Source organism: Scyliorhinus canicula, chromosome 13, assembly GCF_902713615.1.
Source record: "Scyliorhinus canicula chromosome 13, sScyCan1.1, whole genome shotgun sequence".
Classification (NCBI taxonomy): domain Eukaryota; kingdom Metazoa; phylum Chordata; class Chondrichthyes; order Carcharhiniformes; family Scyliorhinidae; genus Scyliorhinus; species Scyliorhinus canicula.
This window is the reverse complement of record NC_052158.1, coordinates 47,363,144-47,376,850: the sequence shown is the minus strand read 5'-3', so window position 1 is coordinate 47,376,850 and position 13,707 is coordinate 47,363,144. Positions and strand designations below refer to the sequence as shown.

Below are 13,707 nucleotides of genomic sequence, written 5' to 3'. Positions count from 1 at the left end.
CTTAATCCTACTTGCGAAGGACTTTTTATTATCCCCTCCTAGCCCTCCTAATTTCCTACTTCAGTACTTTCTTGATACTCCTCAAGGGTTGTGACTGTCCCCACCCTTCTAGACCATGCAAAAGCCTCCTTTTGCTTTTTGATGAGGTTCACAATATCCCTCGTTATCAAAGGCACCCTAAACGTCCCATATGTATCCTTCGTTCTTTCTGGAACATGACTTTCCTGAATCCTTATCAACTGTTGCGTGAAAGACTCCCTATGTTGATTTACCCTCCAACAGCCACACCCAATCCAAATTCTTCAATTCTTGTCTAATATTATTGTATTTTACCTTTCCCTAGTTTTGTCAGTTGTGAGAAGGAGTCAGCCAGATTGCAGTTGGCATTCACTCTATCTCTGCTGCTCTTCCTCTCTCTCCCAGACAATTTCTCAAACCTCCAAGCCAGTTCTATGAAGGCTTTCCTGGTGAAAGGTCACAGGCAGCACTCAGGACTGTAGAACATAGAACAGTACAGCACAGAACAGGCCCTTCGGCCCTCGATGTTGTGCCGAGCAATGATCACCCTACTCAAACCCACGTATCCACCCTATACCGTAACCCAACAACCCCCCCCCCCTTACTTTTAAGGACACTACGGGCAATTTAGCATGGCCAATCCACCTAACCCGCACATCTTTGGACTGTGGGAGGAAACCGGAGCACCCGGGGGAAACCCACGCACACACGGGGAGGACGTGCAGACTCCGCACAGACAGTGACCCAGCCGGGAACCGAACCTGGGACCCTGGAGCTGTGAAGCATTTATGCTAACCACCATGCTACCGTGTGGAAGGCTTCTGGAGTAAGAAAACAAGCAGTCATTCACCAGGTCTGTACCCTATTAATCCTGTCTTGAGGCACTGGAGAAGAGCTCAAATTGAAGCTTAAACTGAGAGCACTCTTTATAATACAGCCGGTATTTGTGTACAGAAACCATGCAAATGAAACATTTGATACCTTGTAATATCTGTGGGAGGCAGTGGCTCCACCTGGTGGTAGGGGAGCGGAAGGGCATCAACCTAAATGCTGTGTAAAGCTCAACCTGGTGGTAGCAGGACAGAATTGTACCGACATGGAACTCTTAGGTGAAATGCCATCTGATGGCCGAAGAACGGAAATGCGCTGACCTGAAACACTTCAATAAATCTAATCCCCAGAGGCCACAACTGCAGCATGAAGAGTCATCTCAAACCTTTCCCTTAATCCCCATTTTTAAAAACCATCTCCAACCCTTACTGTGTGTCTGTCTCATTGTGTCTGGGTGGAGGGTGGGATGGAGTTTTGGGATTAGATGGACTGGTAGACCATTGTCCTGTTATTTTTTTTATATATTGACTTTTTATCTGATTAATAAACAGTTTGTTGATGTTTTACTTATATATTGGTGTCTGTAACTCATTAGAGCAGTTCAGGATTAAAGAGCTCAGGAAAATATGAATTATTGATTAATTCACTTATGTTGGGACTCCGGGTCTGTGGGGCTGGAACCGATTGCGCACTCATCCAGGGTGCCGTGACAGATAAGATAATATAGGTGGAGGTTAAAGATTATCCTGGAAAATCCTTCCATCACACCAATGACTGACGGTAAGAGAGGGAGAGATTCCTGATCAAACATGCTTAATGTGGAGTGGCGCCCTCAAACTATCGGCCTCTGGTGACGTAGTGACCTACTCCAGGAAAAACCTTGCTTTGGAAACAGATGCAAATCTTCCTTTGGCACCACGGAGGTGTGAGAAGGTAAATAACTAAACACCTATAGAGGTGGCAAGTTCCATTTCATACAAATTGCTTCTAAAAACTGTCCTTTTGCTGCTGGAAGTCAAAACAAAATGACAAAAGATAGTCTTAAAAAGCATCTGGGGTTGATTTGATTGTAAACAATCTGAAGGAAGAAGTGAACATTTTGCAGGAGAATAATGTATTCTGAGTAATCTGTGCTGGAACTGCTGGAGGTAGACAAGATGAGTGGAATGAGAGCTGCTGTACGACTGAAAGAAGCAGCAATGAAAGGTCAATATGTGAATAATTCTGCCATAATTCTTGTCACATTGAAGTTGTAGCCAGGGCACAGGTTAGGTGTTTTAAGAAGCGTTTTCACAGTTTGGAACATGAATCAATACAAATCTCTTGTGCTGAACAATCTCACATTCACAAAATCCCAAATCTGACAAAGAAATACCTGACTCTCCTTGGAGGCCTTAATCTGACTGTCGCTCCAAACTATCCTTGTTGAGCTGCCTTGTTACTTTTAAATGATTGATGAATCTATGGTTCTGTCCTTTCCCAACTTGTAAATATGTCCTTTGGTCCCCCCCTAATCTCTCCAATTTAAATAATTTGTCCACATGAAGGCAAACTCTTATTATTTTCAAAGCTCCATCAAACCGGCCCATAGTCTCCACTTCCCTGAAGCAGGCATTTTCAAAGTCAGGGTCGCGACACGCGGGTGGGTCGCAGGCGGGTGTCAGGAGGGTCACGGAGCCGACCATCGCAGCGCTGCGGATTGCGCACATTTGCGCGCAGCAGCTGGCTTTTAACAATGCCAGCTGCAATGTGGCCTTCAGAAAGGCCATATAAAAATGCAGCTGCACATGCGTGCCCGCTCATCGATGCGTATGCACAGATGTTTGCGCATGCGCACCAATGAGTGGGCACACATGTGCAGTGCGGCAGCATTTTAAAAAATATGGTCGCGGCCTTTCTGAAGGCCGCTCTCAGGTGGCATTGTTAAAAGCCGGCTGCTGCGCGCGAATTTGCGCAATCAGGAGCGCCGTGACCGGCGGAGACTTAAAGGAAGTGACAGAGAGAGTTAAAGAGGTGTGGTGAATGTGTAAATACTGTTAATTCACAAGTACACTGTATTACGTTATACTATGTTATTAACCCCATGGGCTGCATTTATGCACCATTGTGTGGCTTCACCCACAGGGGGAGATGTTGGCGCATGTACGGGCTCCGCCCATAGCTCCGCCCTTTAGAGGAAGTATAAGAGCAGCAGACCTGCAGGACCGCCTTTAGTATTGTACCGGTCGCAGGCAGGCAAAGTTGTAAGTTGATTAAAACCACTGTTTACTCCGACACGTGTCGCATCAAGAGGCAGAGTGGTTTAAGGAAGATTTTCCACAGTTTAGGGCAGGGGTGGGCAAACTTTTCCGTGCAAGGGCCACATTCAGAAATTCACAATTCACAAAGGGCCGCATAGTATATTAAGTAAAATAATTACTTCACCCGGTTATGATTCTGGGCGCCTCATATAGAACATAGAACAGTACAGCACAGAACAGGCCCTTCGGCCCTCGACGTTGTGCCGAGCAATGATCACCCTACTCAAGTCAACGTATCCACCCTATACCAGTAAGTAACCCAACAGCCCTCCCCCCATTAACCTTAAAAAAAATTAAAAAAAAAATTAAAAAAAATTTTTTTTTTTTTTTTTTTAATGACTTGGTGGGCCGCAGAAATACCTTTGGCGGGCCGCATGCGGCCCGCGGGCCGTAGTTTGCCCACCACTGGTTTAGGGCAATAGCAGCCACCAAATGTAGAGCAAAGGAAATAATGCACAAGAGGCCAGCATTGGGAATACAACAAAAGGTTAAAAGCCGGCTGTTGCCTGCAAATTTGCTCAATCGGAGACGCAGAAGATTTTAAAAAAAATTCTATGTAATCTTCCTGCCTGAAGGGAGACAGAGAGCAGGTCGCGCCCCAGCAGCCAGGTGTTGGAATCCAATGGGGCAAAATCATGTGAATGCTGGAAATGTGAGATTCTGGAAATGCTCAGGTCAGGAAACATTTGTGGAGAAAGAAACCTCTCTGCAGCCTTTGACACGCCCGACCACACTATCTTCCTCCTACAACTGGACTTCTGTGTTGTACAGTTACTGGGACTGCTATGACTTGTGGCAGTTTTCCCTCTTCAGTTGTACGCAGAGAATCTGCTGCAATGGTGAATCTTCCCACCGCCATCTCTCTGGTTCCCACCAAAGGTCAATCTCTGCTTTTGAATTTGATTCAGCCGCTCGGGCTCGCGCTTCCTCACATTCCAACTGCTGAACGCCGGACGCCAACCGTTGCTGCGCGCGGTAAAATTACGACTCCCATCAAGCATCGCGGACTGGCTTTCCTGATGAAATCCTGCCGCTCCTCACTGCGCAGGCCACATGCATCATGGGTAATGTAGTTCCCACCGGCTAAGAGTGTCTCAAAAACGGCTGCGCAGAACTAGGTGGTGCACGGAGTCAGTGAAGTCTCGCCTCTTCGTAGGTGATTGGCTGCGCAGTGATTGCAACCCTTCCCCCTGTCTCTGAATGGCTGAGAGTCGTCAATCAGAGAGCTGAGCTGTTTGGCTCTGTGTTGGATATTTCCCTTCTGATTTACAGGCTGAGTTTTGTTGATGGGTCATTGCTGAATATGAAAAGGTGAGGTGTAATTATCTGGCAAGGGCAGAGACACATTTATTGAAATGTATTTTAATGGCTTTAAAGATTTTACCTGAAGGCCTCGGCCTTTCCAAAAGCCTGGGCTTGGATTTGATAGTTTGTCTGAGAGCTGAATTCTTGATGTGCAGTCTGAGTGGGTGCAGTGTATCTAATTTCCCAGGATAAACCAGAACCCTGCAATCAGCTACACTGAAACAATATTTTCCTTCGATTCCAGCACTTCCTGCCCATTTTTTGGTGGGGGGTGCAGTAAACATAAAACCAGGCAATATCTTGCACAATGGTTAAACGGAGCTCCGCTGAATTTTACCTACGGTTAACTTTATTTATGCTAATAATTGATTGGGGTGCGCGACAGCTGAAAGTCCGGGTTCTGTGCAAGGCCTCACTTACTTGCGCCCATTTGCTTCCTGAAGGCCTTGGCCAGTGCTGAAACGGTTGAAGATTGGATTTGATTTGTTTATTGTCACGTGTACCGAGGTATGGCGAAAAGTATTGTTCTGTGTACAGTTCAGATAGATCATTCCATACATGAAAAGAAAATACATTGGGGAAACAAAATGCACAATGTAAATACATAGACAGAGGCATCAGGTGAAACATACAGGAGTGCAATACTACTCAGCAGAGAAGATGTGAAGAGATCAGATCAGTCCATAAGAGGATCATTTCAGAGTCTTGTAACAGCGGGGAAGAAGCTATTTTTGAATCTGTTTGGTGGCATTACTAAAGAACAAAGAAAATTACAGCACAGGAACAGGCCCTTCGGCCCTCCCAGCCTGCGCCGATCCAGATCTTTTATCTAAACCTCTCTCCTATTTTCCAAGGTTTACTTCCCTCTGTTCCCGCCCGTTCATATACCTGTCTAGATGCCTCTTAAATGATGCTATCGTGCCTGCCTCTACCACCTCCGCTGGTAAAGCGTTCCAGGCACCCACCACCCTCTGCGGTAAAAAAACTTTCCACGCACATTTCCCTTAAACATTCTCAGACTTTTGTATCTCCTGCCTAATGGAAGAAGTTGGAAGAGTGAATAAGCTGGTTGGGAGGAGTCTTTGACTATGTTGTTCACTTTCCCAAGGCAGCAGGAGGTGTAGACAGAGTCAATGGATGGGAGGTGGGTTCGCATGATTGACTGGGCAGTGTTCATGACACTCTGTAGTTTCTTCCGGTTTTGGGCTGAGCAGTTGCCATACCAAGCTGTGATGCAGCCAGGTAGGATGCTTTCTATAGTATATACGTAAACGTTGGTAAGAGTCGATGTAGACATGCCAAATTTCCTTAGTTTCCTGAGGGAGTATAGGCGCTTTTGTACTTTTGTGGTCGTAGCGTTGATGTGGGTGGACCAGGACAGATTGTTGGTGATGGTTGAAGCTGTCAAATCATCTCCACTTCGGCCCTATTGATGCAGACAGAGGTGTGCACGATACTTTGCTTCCTTAAGTTAATGATTGGGAGTTCCCAATGTTAGTATGGCAGGTTGAAGGTGGGTGGGCAGACTGTGGGAACCTGTGAAGAGGATGTGGTTTTTCACACTGCCATGTTGCTCCGTTCCAGCTGACACTGGGCCTCTGATGTTAACCCTTGGCAAAGTGATCTTAGCTTTATCAACTCGTCTAATGAGAGGAGAGCAGCAGGTGGATTGGTAAGGTCCTTGTCTAATGGCAGCCTTGGATTAATGTAAAGTTTCTCCAGAAGCTTTCATGTTGCACTCTCCCTCCTCATGTTAGGGGGGTGGAATGTTGTTTAGCACTGGGAGACAAGGGAGTTGAGTTGTTCGGAGGGTACCTGAGATTTCATGCATTGTTGTGTTGAGCTGGGTATCTACAAGACTGGTTTGATATGAGTTGTATCATTCTGGTCCACAGTACTCTGCAACAAAAGCTGAGGACCTTAAGGTTTGAGCATCTGCACCCCATGAAGAGCCAGCAGGTTTACCGAGGTTGTTTCATGTTTTGATCTTTGCTGCCATCTTGTTCAGAGGTTTTTCGGGTGTCAGTCGGATGTAAACGGGAACTCCAAGATAAACTGGATGTTGTTCAGGATTCATGCTATTCAAAGAGATGTTGAGTTGCCTCTTGGCACTGGCATTGTGGAGGTGGAATATACTTGAGACCGTTTTGTTGCTGCTGTTCCTGTCCAGATTGTTTTCTGCAAATAATGTTGAAAACAAGGGGAGTCATTTCAAAATCCTCATTGGATTAACATTTCTCCTGAGTGTTTTTGAAATTAAACACTCACTCAAGGGTACAACTAGTCTTTGCCAGCAGAACACAAGCCCATAGTAAATGGATTGCCTGTTTTACACTCTGCCCGACTGTGTTTTTTACATTGCCCTCACGGTACCTGGGAATATGGGGACTGGGTGAGTGAAAGAAAGTAGCCACGTTGTCTGCTCCTGGTCACTATCCAATGTTCCTGTTGGAAACAGAGGACGTGTGACAGTCAAGGGAGGAAAAAGAAAGGACTTGTATCTGATCCCCACACAGGGGAAAGCAGACTGTCATTCACTATGGAACAGTCTCTAACAGGAAGATGACAGTGGTTTTGTCAATTTCACAAAAAATCCATCTGGTTCATTAATGTCCTTTTTAGGAAAGGACATCTGCCGTCCTTACCTGGTCTGGTCTACTTGTGATTCCAAGCACCGCAATGTGGTTGACTCACAGCCGTCCTCTGAAATGGCCGAGCAAGGACTCCGTTTTATCAAACCACGGCAATGTGAAAAATGAAAATCGCTTATTGTCACGAGTAGGCTTCAATAAAGTTACTGTGAAAAGCCCCTAGTCGCCACATTCCGGCGCCTGTCCAGGGAGGCTGGTACGGGAATCGAACCGTGCTACTGGCCTGCATGGTGTGCTTTTAAAAGCCAGCGATTTAGCTCAGTGAGCTAAACCAGCCCCTCAGTGTCACAGTGAAATGAAACAATAGAGCACTTGCAATCAACCTCGGCATTGGAAATGGCAATAATCCACCAAGACCTGTCGACGTTGCAAAGTCCTCCTGAGTGACATCCAGGGAGGGGGTGCTAAAATTGGGAGAGCTGTCTCACAGACTTGTCAAGCAACATCCTGACATTGTTTTTAAGGTGTGATGCTGTGAGTATGACTGTCCCAGACACCACCATCACATGACTCGGGTATGTCCTGATCTACCAACAGGACTGAGCCACGAGAGGTGGGACCACAGTCGTATACAGTCAGGCAGGAGTTGGCCTCTGAGTCCTTGACATTAACTTTGCACCTATGAGATCAGAAATGGGAATGTTCACTGATTGCACCATTTGAGACTCCTCAGATCCTGAAGCAGTTTGAGGGCATTTGCCGAAAATCCTAGGCAATACTCAGTCTTTGGCTGACAAGTAACATACAGGCCACATAAATGATCATCTCAAGAGAGAATCTAGTCATCTCCCCTTGACATTCACTGGCATTACTATCGCTGAATCCTCTTCTATCAACATCCTGGCGATTACAATGGACCAGAATCTGAACTGAACTTGCCATACTATGGCTACAAGAGCTGTTCAGAGGAATCCTGTAGCGATCAACGTACCTCCTGACTCCCCAAAGCCTGTCCACCATCTACAAGGCCTAAGTCAGGAGTATGATGGAATCCTCACCACTGGCCTGGATGAGTTCATTTATGTATGTCCTATGTTTTTCATGTATGGTACGATCTGTCTGGACTGTACGCAGAACAATTCTTTTCACTGTATCTCTACATGCGACAAAATCCAATCCAGCTCCAATAATGCTCAACAAGCTTGATGCTATCCCTTCCACAAACATTCATTTCGTCCATCACTCACGCACAGTTGCAGCCCGTTTGTACCATCTACAGGATGCACTGCAGGAACTCAACAGGTTTCTTTAGGCATCACCTCCAAACAGTTGACAATTAGTGCCCAGAAGGACAAGGGCCGCAAATACATGGGAACACCATCACCTGGAAGTTCCCCTCCAAGTCACTCACCATCCTGGCTTGGAAATATACCACCGTTCCTTCAGTGTTGCTGGGTCAAAATCATGGAACTCTCTCCCGAACAGCACTGTGGCTGTACCTACACCACATGAACTGCTGCGGTTCAAGAAGGCAGGTCACCACCACCTTATCAAGAGAAATTGGAGATGAGCAATAAATGTTGGCTCGTCAGCAGTGCCTACATTCCTTGAAGGTATAAAAAACTGCAGAGTCAGACCACTCAGCAAAGGGGAAGAGGGAGCTGGAGCTAGAGTAAATTATTTCCTTTTCCTGTTTTACAGAAGGATTGCACTGTAATACACCAGAGACTACCGAGAGGATAGACACCACAGATAAATCCTGATCATCACCAAGGAACAACTGCACAACTGTGGGAAGACATCCAATCCCTTCACAGCATTATCAACACCGAGGAGATTGGGCAGTGAAACCATCATCTGGAAATCGGTCGGGTCAGGGGCGTTTTGACATATCATCAGATCTGAAACTGGTCAGTGGTGTGGAACCTTCCATCAGAACCAACCTTTCTAAAGGTTCGGCTGTGGACAATTGGTCAGGATGAGGCTGGGAAGAATTGTGAGTGGGCCCCAAAAGTGGTGAAAGCTTCAATCTTTCTTTGAACCTAATGAACCACTGACTCATTCAAGTGAATCTCACTCTAACAAGTGAGAGGCTGTTCCAAATGTGTGGTGTGTGAGGAGGGCTGCAGAGATACGCAAGGTCTCACACAAGGTGCATCTGTTGTAGAATCATTAACACCAGGACGGCCACATGGAAGAGAAACCATTCAAGTGTGAGTTGTGTGACAAGGCTTTTACACAGTCATCGACACTCGTGAATCATCGACGCATTCACACTGGGGAGAAACCGTTCAAATGTGAGGTCTGCAACAAGGGCTTTGCACAGTTGTCAGGTCTGGTGAATCACCAGTCCATTCATACAGGAGAGAAACCATTCATATGTGAGGTGTGCAACAAATCATTTCCGCAGTCCTCGACCCTCCTCGTGCACCAACGCATTCACACAGGCGAGAAACCATTCAGGTGCAAAGTGTGTATCAAATCATTCTCACGGTCATCACACTTGCGCAGACACCAACGCATTCACACAGGGGAGAAACCATTCACGTGCGAGGTATGCAATAAATCATTCTCGTCATCATCAGATCTCCGCAGACATCTGTTTATTCACACAGGGGAGAAACCATATACGTGTGAGGTGTGTGACAAATCATTCTCGTCATCATCAGATCTCCGCACACATCAACGCATTCATACAGGAGAGAAACCATTCACATGTGAGGTGTGTAACAAATCATTTTCTGACTCATCGAATCTCCGCACACACCAACGCACTCACACAGGGGAGAAGCTATTCAAATGCGAGGTGTGCGATAAATCATTCCCTGACTCGTCACGACTCCTGCTCCATCAGAGAATTCATACAGGAGAGAAACCATTCATGTGTGAGGTGTGTGACAAATCATTCTCGGTGTCATCAGGCCTCCGCGTGCATCAACGCATTCACACCGGGGAGAAACCATTCATGTGTGATGTGTGCAATAAATCATTCTCACAGTCATGGAATCTCCATGTTCATCAGAGGACCCACACAGTGATGTAACTATTGAATTGTTAGATTTGTGGTTAATCTTTTATGCCATCTTTGACCCTCCTGGGATACTCGGAGGACTCACACCGGGGAGGAACACTTCAGCTGCAATGTATATGCTCGCCGTTCACCTGGTCCTTTGACCTAGTGGAGCAGCAGTGGATCCACACTGCTGAGAAATTATTAAAGTCTGAGGTGTGTGACCAGGCTTTCATAAAGTCAGTGCATCTCCTGATCTATCATCACACTTGCACAGAGCAGAAACCCTATTGGTGTGAGTTGTGTGGCCCTCAATCCACAAGTGAAGAGTTCTGACGCTTCATGAATGATTTAGAACTTCAGCACAACATTTTCACACTATTCCCAGTCAAATGGAAAGGCCAAGTCAGTGATAAAAATTGCAAAAAGGATCATCAAAAAATAGACTAGATCCAAGACGGTTCTTTTTTAATTCAGCCACAGAATGTGGGCTCTAACGGCCAAGCTAACATTCATTGGCCATTCCTAATTGTACTTGAGAAGGTGATGGTGAGCTGCCTTCTTGAACTGCTGCAGTTCCTGAGGTGTAGGTATGCCCAGAATGCTGTTAGGGTGGGAGATCCAGGATTTTGACCCAGCGACAGTGATGGAAGTATGGGAGTATTTCCAAGTCAATATGTGGAGGGTAACTTGCAGGTGGTGGTGTTCCCAGTGTGATGAATGGAAGAAACTTATCTATTATATTTGTGGCAGTAATGTTATTAGAAACCCTGGTTTAAAATACATGCAGGCAGTGTGTCTACTCGAGCTGTATTTCAGGTGTCATAGAATTTGAGGTAGCCATGTTGTCAAACCATTTACTTGTTTACATGTAGATGGCTAATGGGATATTGTTTTGATTGCTCAATATTCTCTGGGGTATAGATCATAGAACAGTACAACACAGAACAGGCCCTTCGGCCCTCGATGTTGTGCCGAGCAATGATCACCCTACTCAAACCCACGTATCCACCCTATACCCGTAGCCCAACAACCCCCCTGAACCTTACTTTTTTTTAGGACACTACGGGCAATTTAGCATGGCCAATCCACCTAACCCGCACATCTTTGGACTGTGGGAGGAAACCGGAGCACCCGGAGGAAACCCACACACACACGGGGAGGACGTGCAGACTCCGCACAGACAGTGACCCAGCCAGGAATCGAACCTTTGACCTTGGAGCTGTGAAGCATTTATGCTAACCGCCATGCTACCGTGCTGCCCTCATTTGAAGAGTTATCTGTAATCGTGGCTAAGCAGGTTGTGGGACATCTTAATGGGAAGAGCCAGGTCTGACTGTAGTTTGCAGCTTTTCCAAATGCTGTTAGGTTGAGCAGGAGGGTCTGACAAGACAGAAAACAGGATCTGCTCTTGAAAGGGTTTCTCTCCAAAAGGTCCATCCAGAAATAAGAAAGTAACCTGTTTTGTTAACTTTATTTATAAGTGGCATTTGAACTGTATTCACTTGCTTGGTTGGAATATTTATAGAGAAGGTGCAGGACATAGGTTAAAGATCTTCCTCTTGGTTAAGAATTGTTTAATGGATTCATTGCAAGAATATTTTTTGATGTTATTGTAGTTAATTCTGTGCTTAAATTAAAGTTTGTTTTAACATAAAATATACCTATTGGTCAGAGTTATTACTCTTGTGGTGAAGTATTCTTTCCTCACAGTTTTAAAAATTGTAATTTATTTTGGGTTTCTCGTCCGGGTTCTGAACAAAGGTCCGGTATCCTAACACCAGGGTTTGCTGCCCTTGTCCTTCTATATGATAGCAGTGCTCGCTAAGGAACCTTGGTGTGTTCCTGAAGTGGAGTGCAGGTGTATTTAATTTCTCAAGATAAACCAGAACCCTTCAATCAGCTACGCTGAAGCAATATTTTCCTTAGCTTCTAGCACTTCCTGTCCTGTGCATTTTTTCAAATAGTTTTGGAAAGCAGGGGGAGAATTTTTAAATCTCCACTGAATTAACATTTCTCCCGGATTTTTTAAAATTAAACTGGTCTTTGCCAACACAACATAGTGAGTTGAAAAGTGGGTCTTCAAAGGTGGTGCTCTCAGGATTACCACCAGTGCAGCATGCAAGTCAGAGTAGTAATATCAGATGAATATGTGGCTGGAAAGATGATGCAAGGGGCAGGGTTTCAAATTCCTGGGACATTGGGGCCGGTCTGGGGTAGTGACTGGACGGGTTGCACCTGGGCAGGATTGGGAGGATGTTGGGATCAGGCGAGTATTTGCTAGTCCCTTTGGGGAGGGTTTAAACTAGAATGGCAGGGGGTGGGAACCCAAGCAAGGTGACAAGAAAAAGAGAAACGACGACAGTAATAAAAGAAAGAACTGTAAAATGCAAAAACAGCAGACAGGGTAATCAAGGTCGAAAGGCAATTAGGGCCACAGTACATAGACAAGTTAGGATATTAAAAATGGAAAACAAGCAAGCCTACAATTTTAGATCTGAATGCATGAAGCATCCAGAATAAGATAGATGAACTGACGGTGCAAATTGAACTAAATTATCTCGTAGCCATTACGGAAACATGATTACAAGGAGATCAAAACTGGGAACTCAATATTCAGGGATATTTACCTTTCAAACGACAGGAGGGAAGAAAGAGGTAGTGGGGTAGCACTGTTAATAAGAGATGACTGTCGTGAGAGACAATCTAGACTCTATGTAGAGTTTATTTGGGTGGAGGAAAAATACAGCAAGAGAAAGAAGACATTGGTAGGACTAGTGTATAGACCCCCAAATAGTAGACACACTGTAGGAAATCAATAAATAATAGGAGCCAATAAAAAGAACAAATGTTATGAGTGACTGTAATCTTCATGTTGATGGGGTTAATCAAATTTGTATGAATAAATGTAATTTTTGATTTGATTTATTGTCACGTACCAAAGTACGGTGAAAGTATTATTCTGCGGCCGAGGGAACGTATACAGTACGTACATAGTAGACAAAAAGAATAGTCAACAGAGAAGATTGACAACAGTGATTGGTTACAGTGCGGAACAAGGGGCCAAAAACAGCAGATACATGAGCAAGAGCAGCATGAGGCGTCATGAATAGTGTTCTTACAGGGAACAGATCAGTCCGAGGGGGAGTCGTTGAGGAGTCTTGTAGCTGTGTGAAACAGCTGTTCCTATGTCTGGATGTGCGGGTCTTCAGACTTCTGTACCTTCTTCCTGATGGAAGGGTCTGGAAAAAGGCAATGCTTGGGTGGGAGGGGTCTCTGATAATGCTGTCTGCCGCCTGAGGCTACGGGAAGTGTATACAGAGTCAATGTCGGTGTGGCAAGCCTGTGTTATGCGTTGGGCTGAGTTCACCACACTCTGCAGTTTCTTGCCGTCTTGGACCAAGCAGTTGCCATACCAGGCTATGATGCAGCCGGACAGGATGCTCTCTATTGCACATCTGCAGACTTTGTGAGAATTCCTTGGACCGTGTTTTCAGAATCCTTAAGGGGGAGGGGGAACAATCACAAGTTGGTACATCGGGACCAATGACATAGGTGAGAGAAGGGACAGGGATTTAAAACCGGAATTTAGGGAGCTAGGGTGGAAGCTGAGAGCCATGACAAACCATGTTGTCATCTCCGGTTTGTTGCC

The 13,707-nt window shown here is 45.5% G+C and overlaps 2 protein-coding genes across 2 annotated transcripts in view; both read left to right on the top strand.

The window, feature by feature from the left end:
- LOC119975593 (zinc finger protein 271-like) overlaps positions 1-11,091 on the top strand; it is a 51,653-nt gene extending 40,562 nt beyond the window's left edge. Inside the window, exon 7 of the mRNA XM_038815379.1 lies at positions 9,221-11,091. Within this exon, the coding sequence (XP_038671307.1) occupies positions 9,221-10,088 (868 nt within the window). The 3' untranslated portion in view covers positions 10,089-11,091. The remainder of the gene's footprint in view (positions 1-9,220) is intronic.
- The window catches only part of LOC119976685 (zinc finger protein 271-like), a 95,750-nt gene continuing 86,324 nt past the window's right edge, over positions 4,282-13,707 (top strand). Inside the window, exon 1 of the mRNA XM_038817385.1 lies at positions 4,282-4,460. The gene's annotated coding sequence lies outside the window, so the exon portion shown is untranslated. The remainder of the gene's footprint in view (positions 4,461-13,707) is intronic.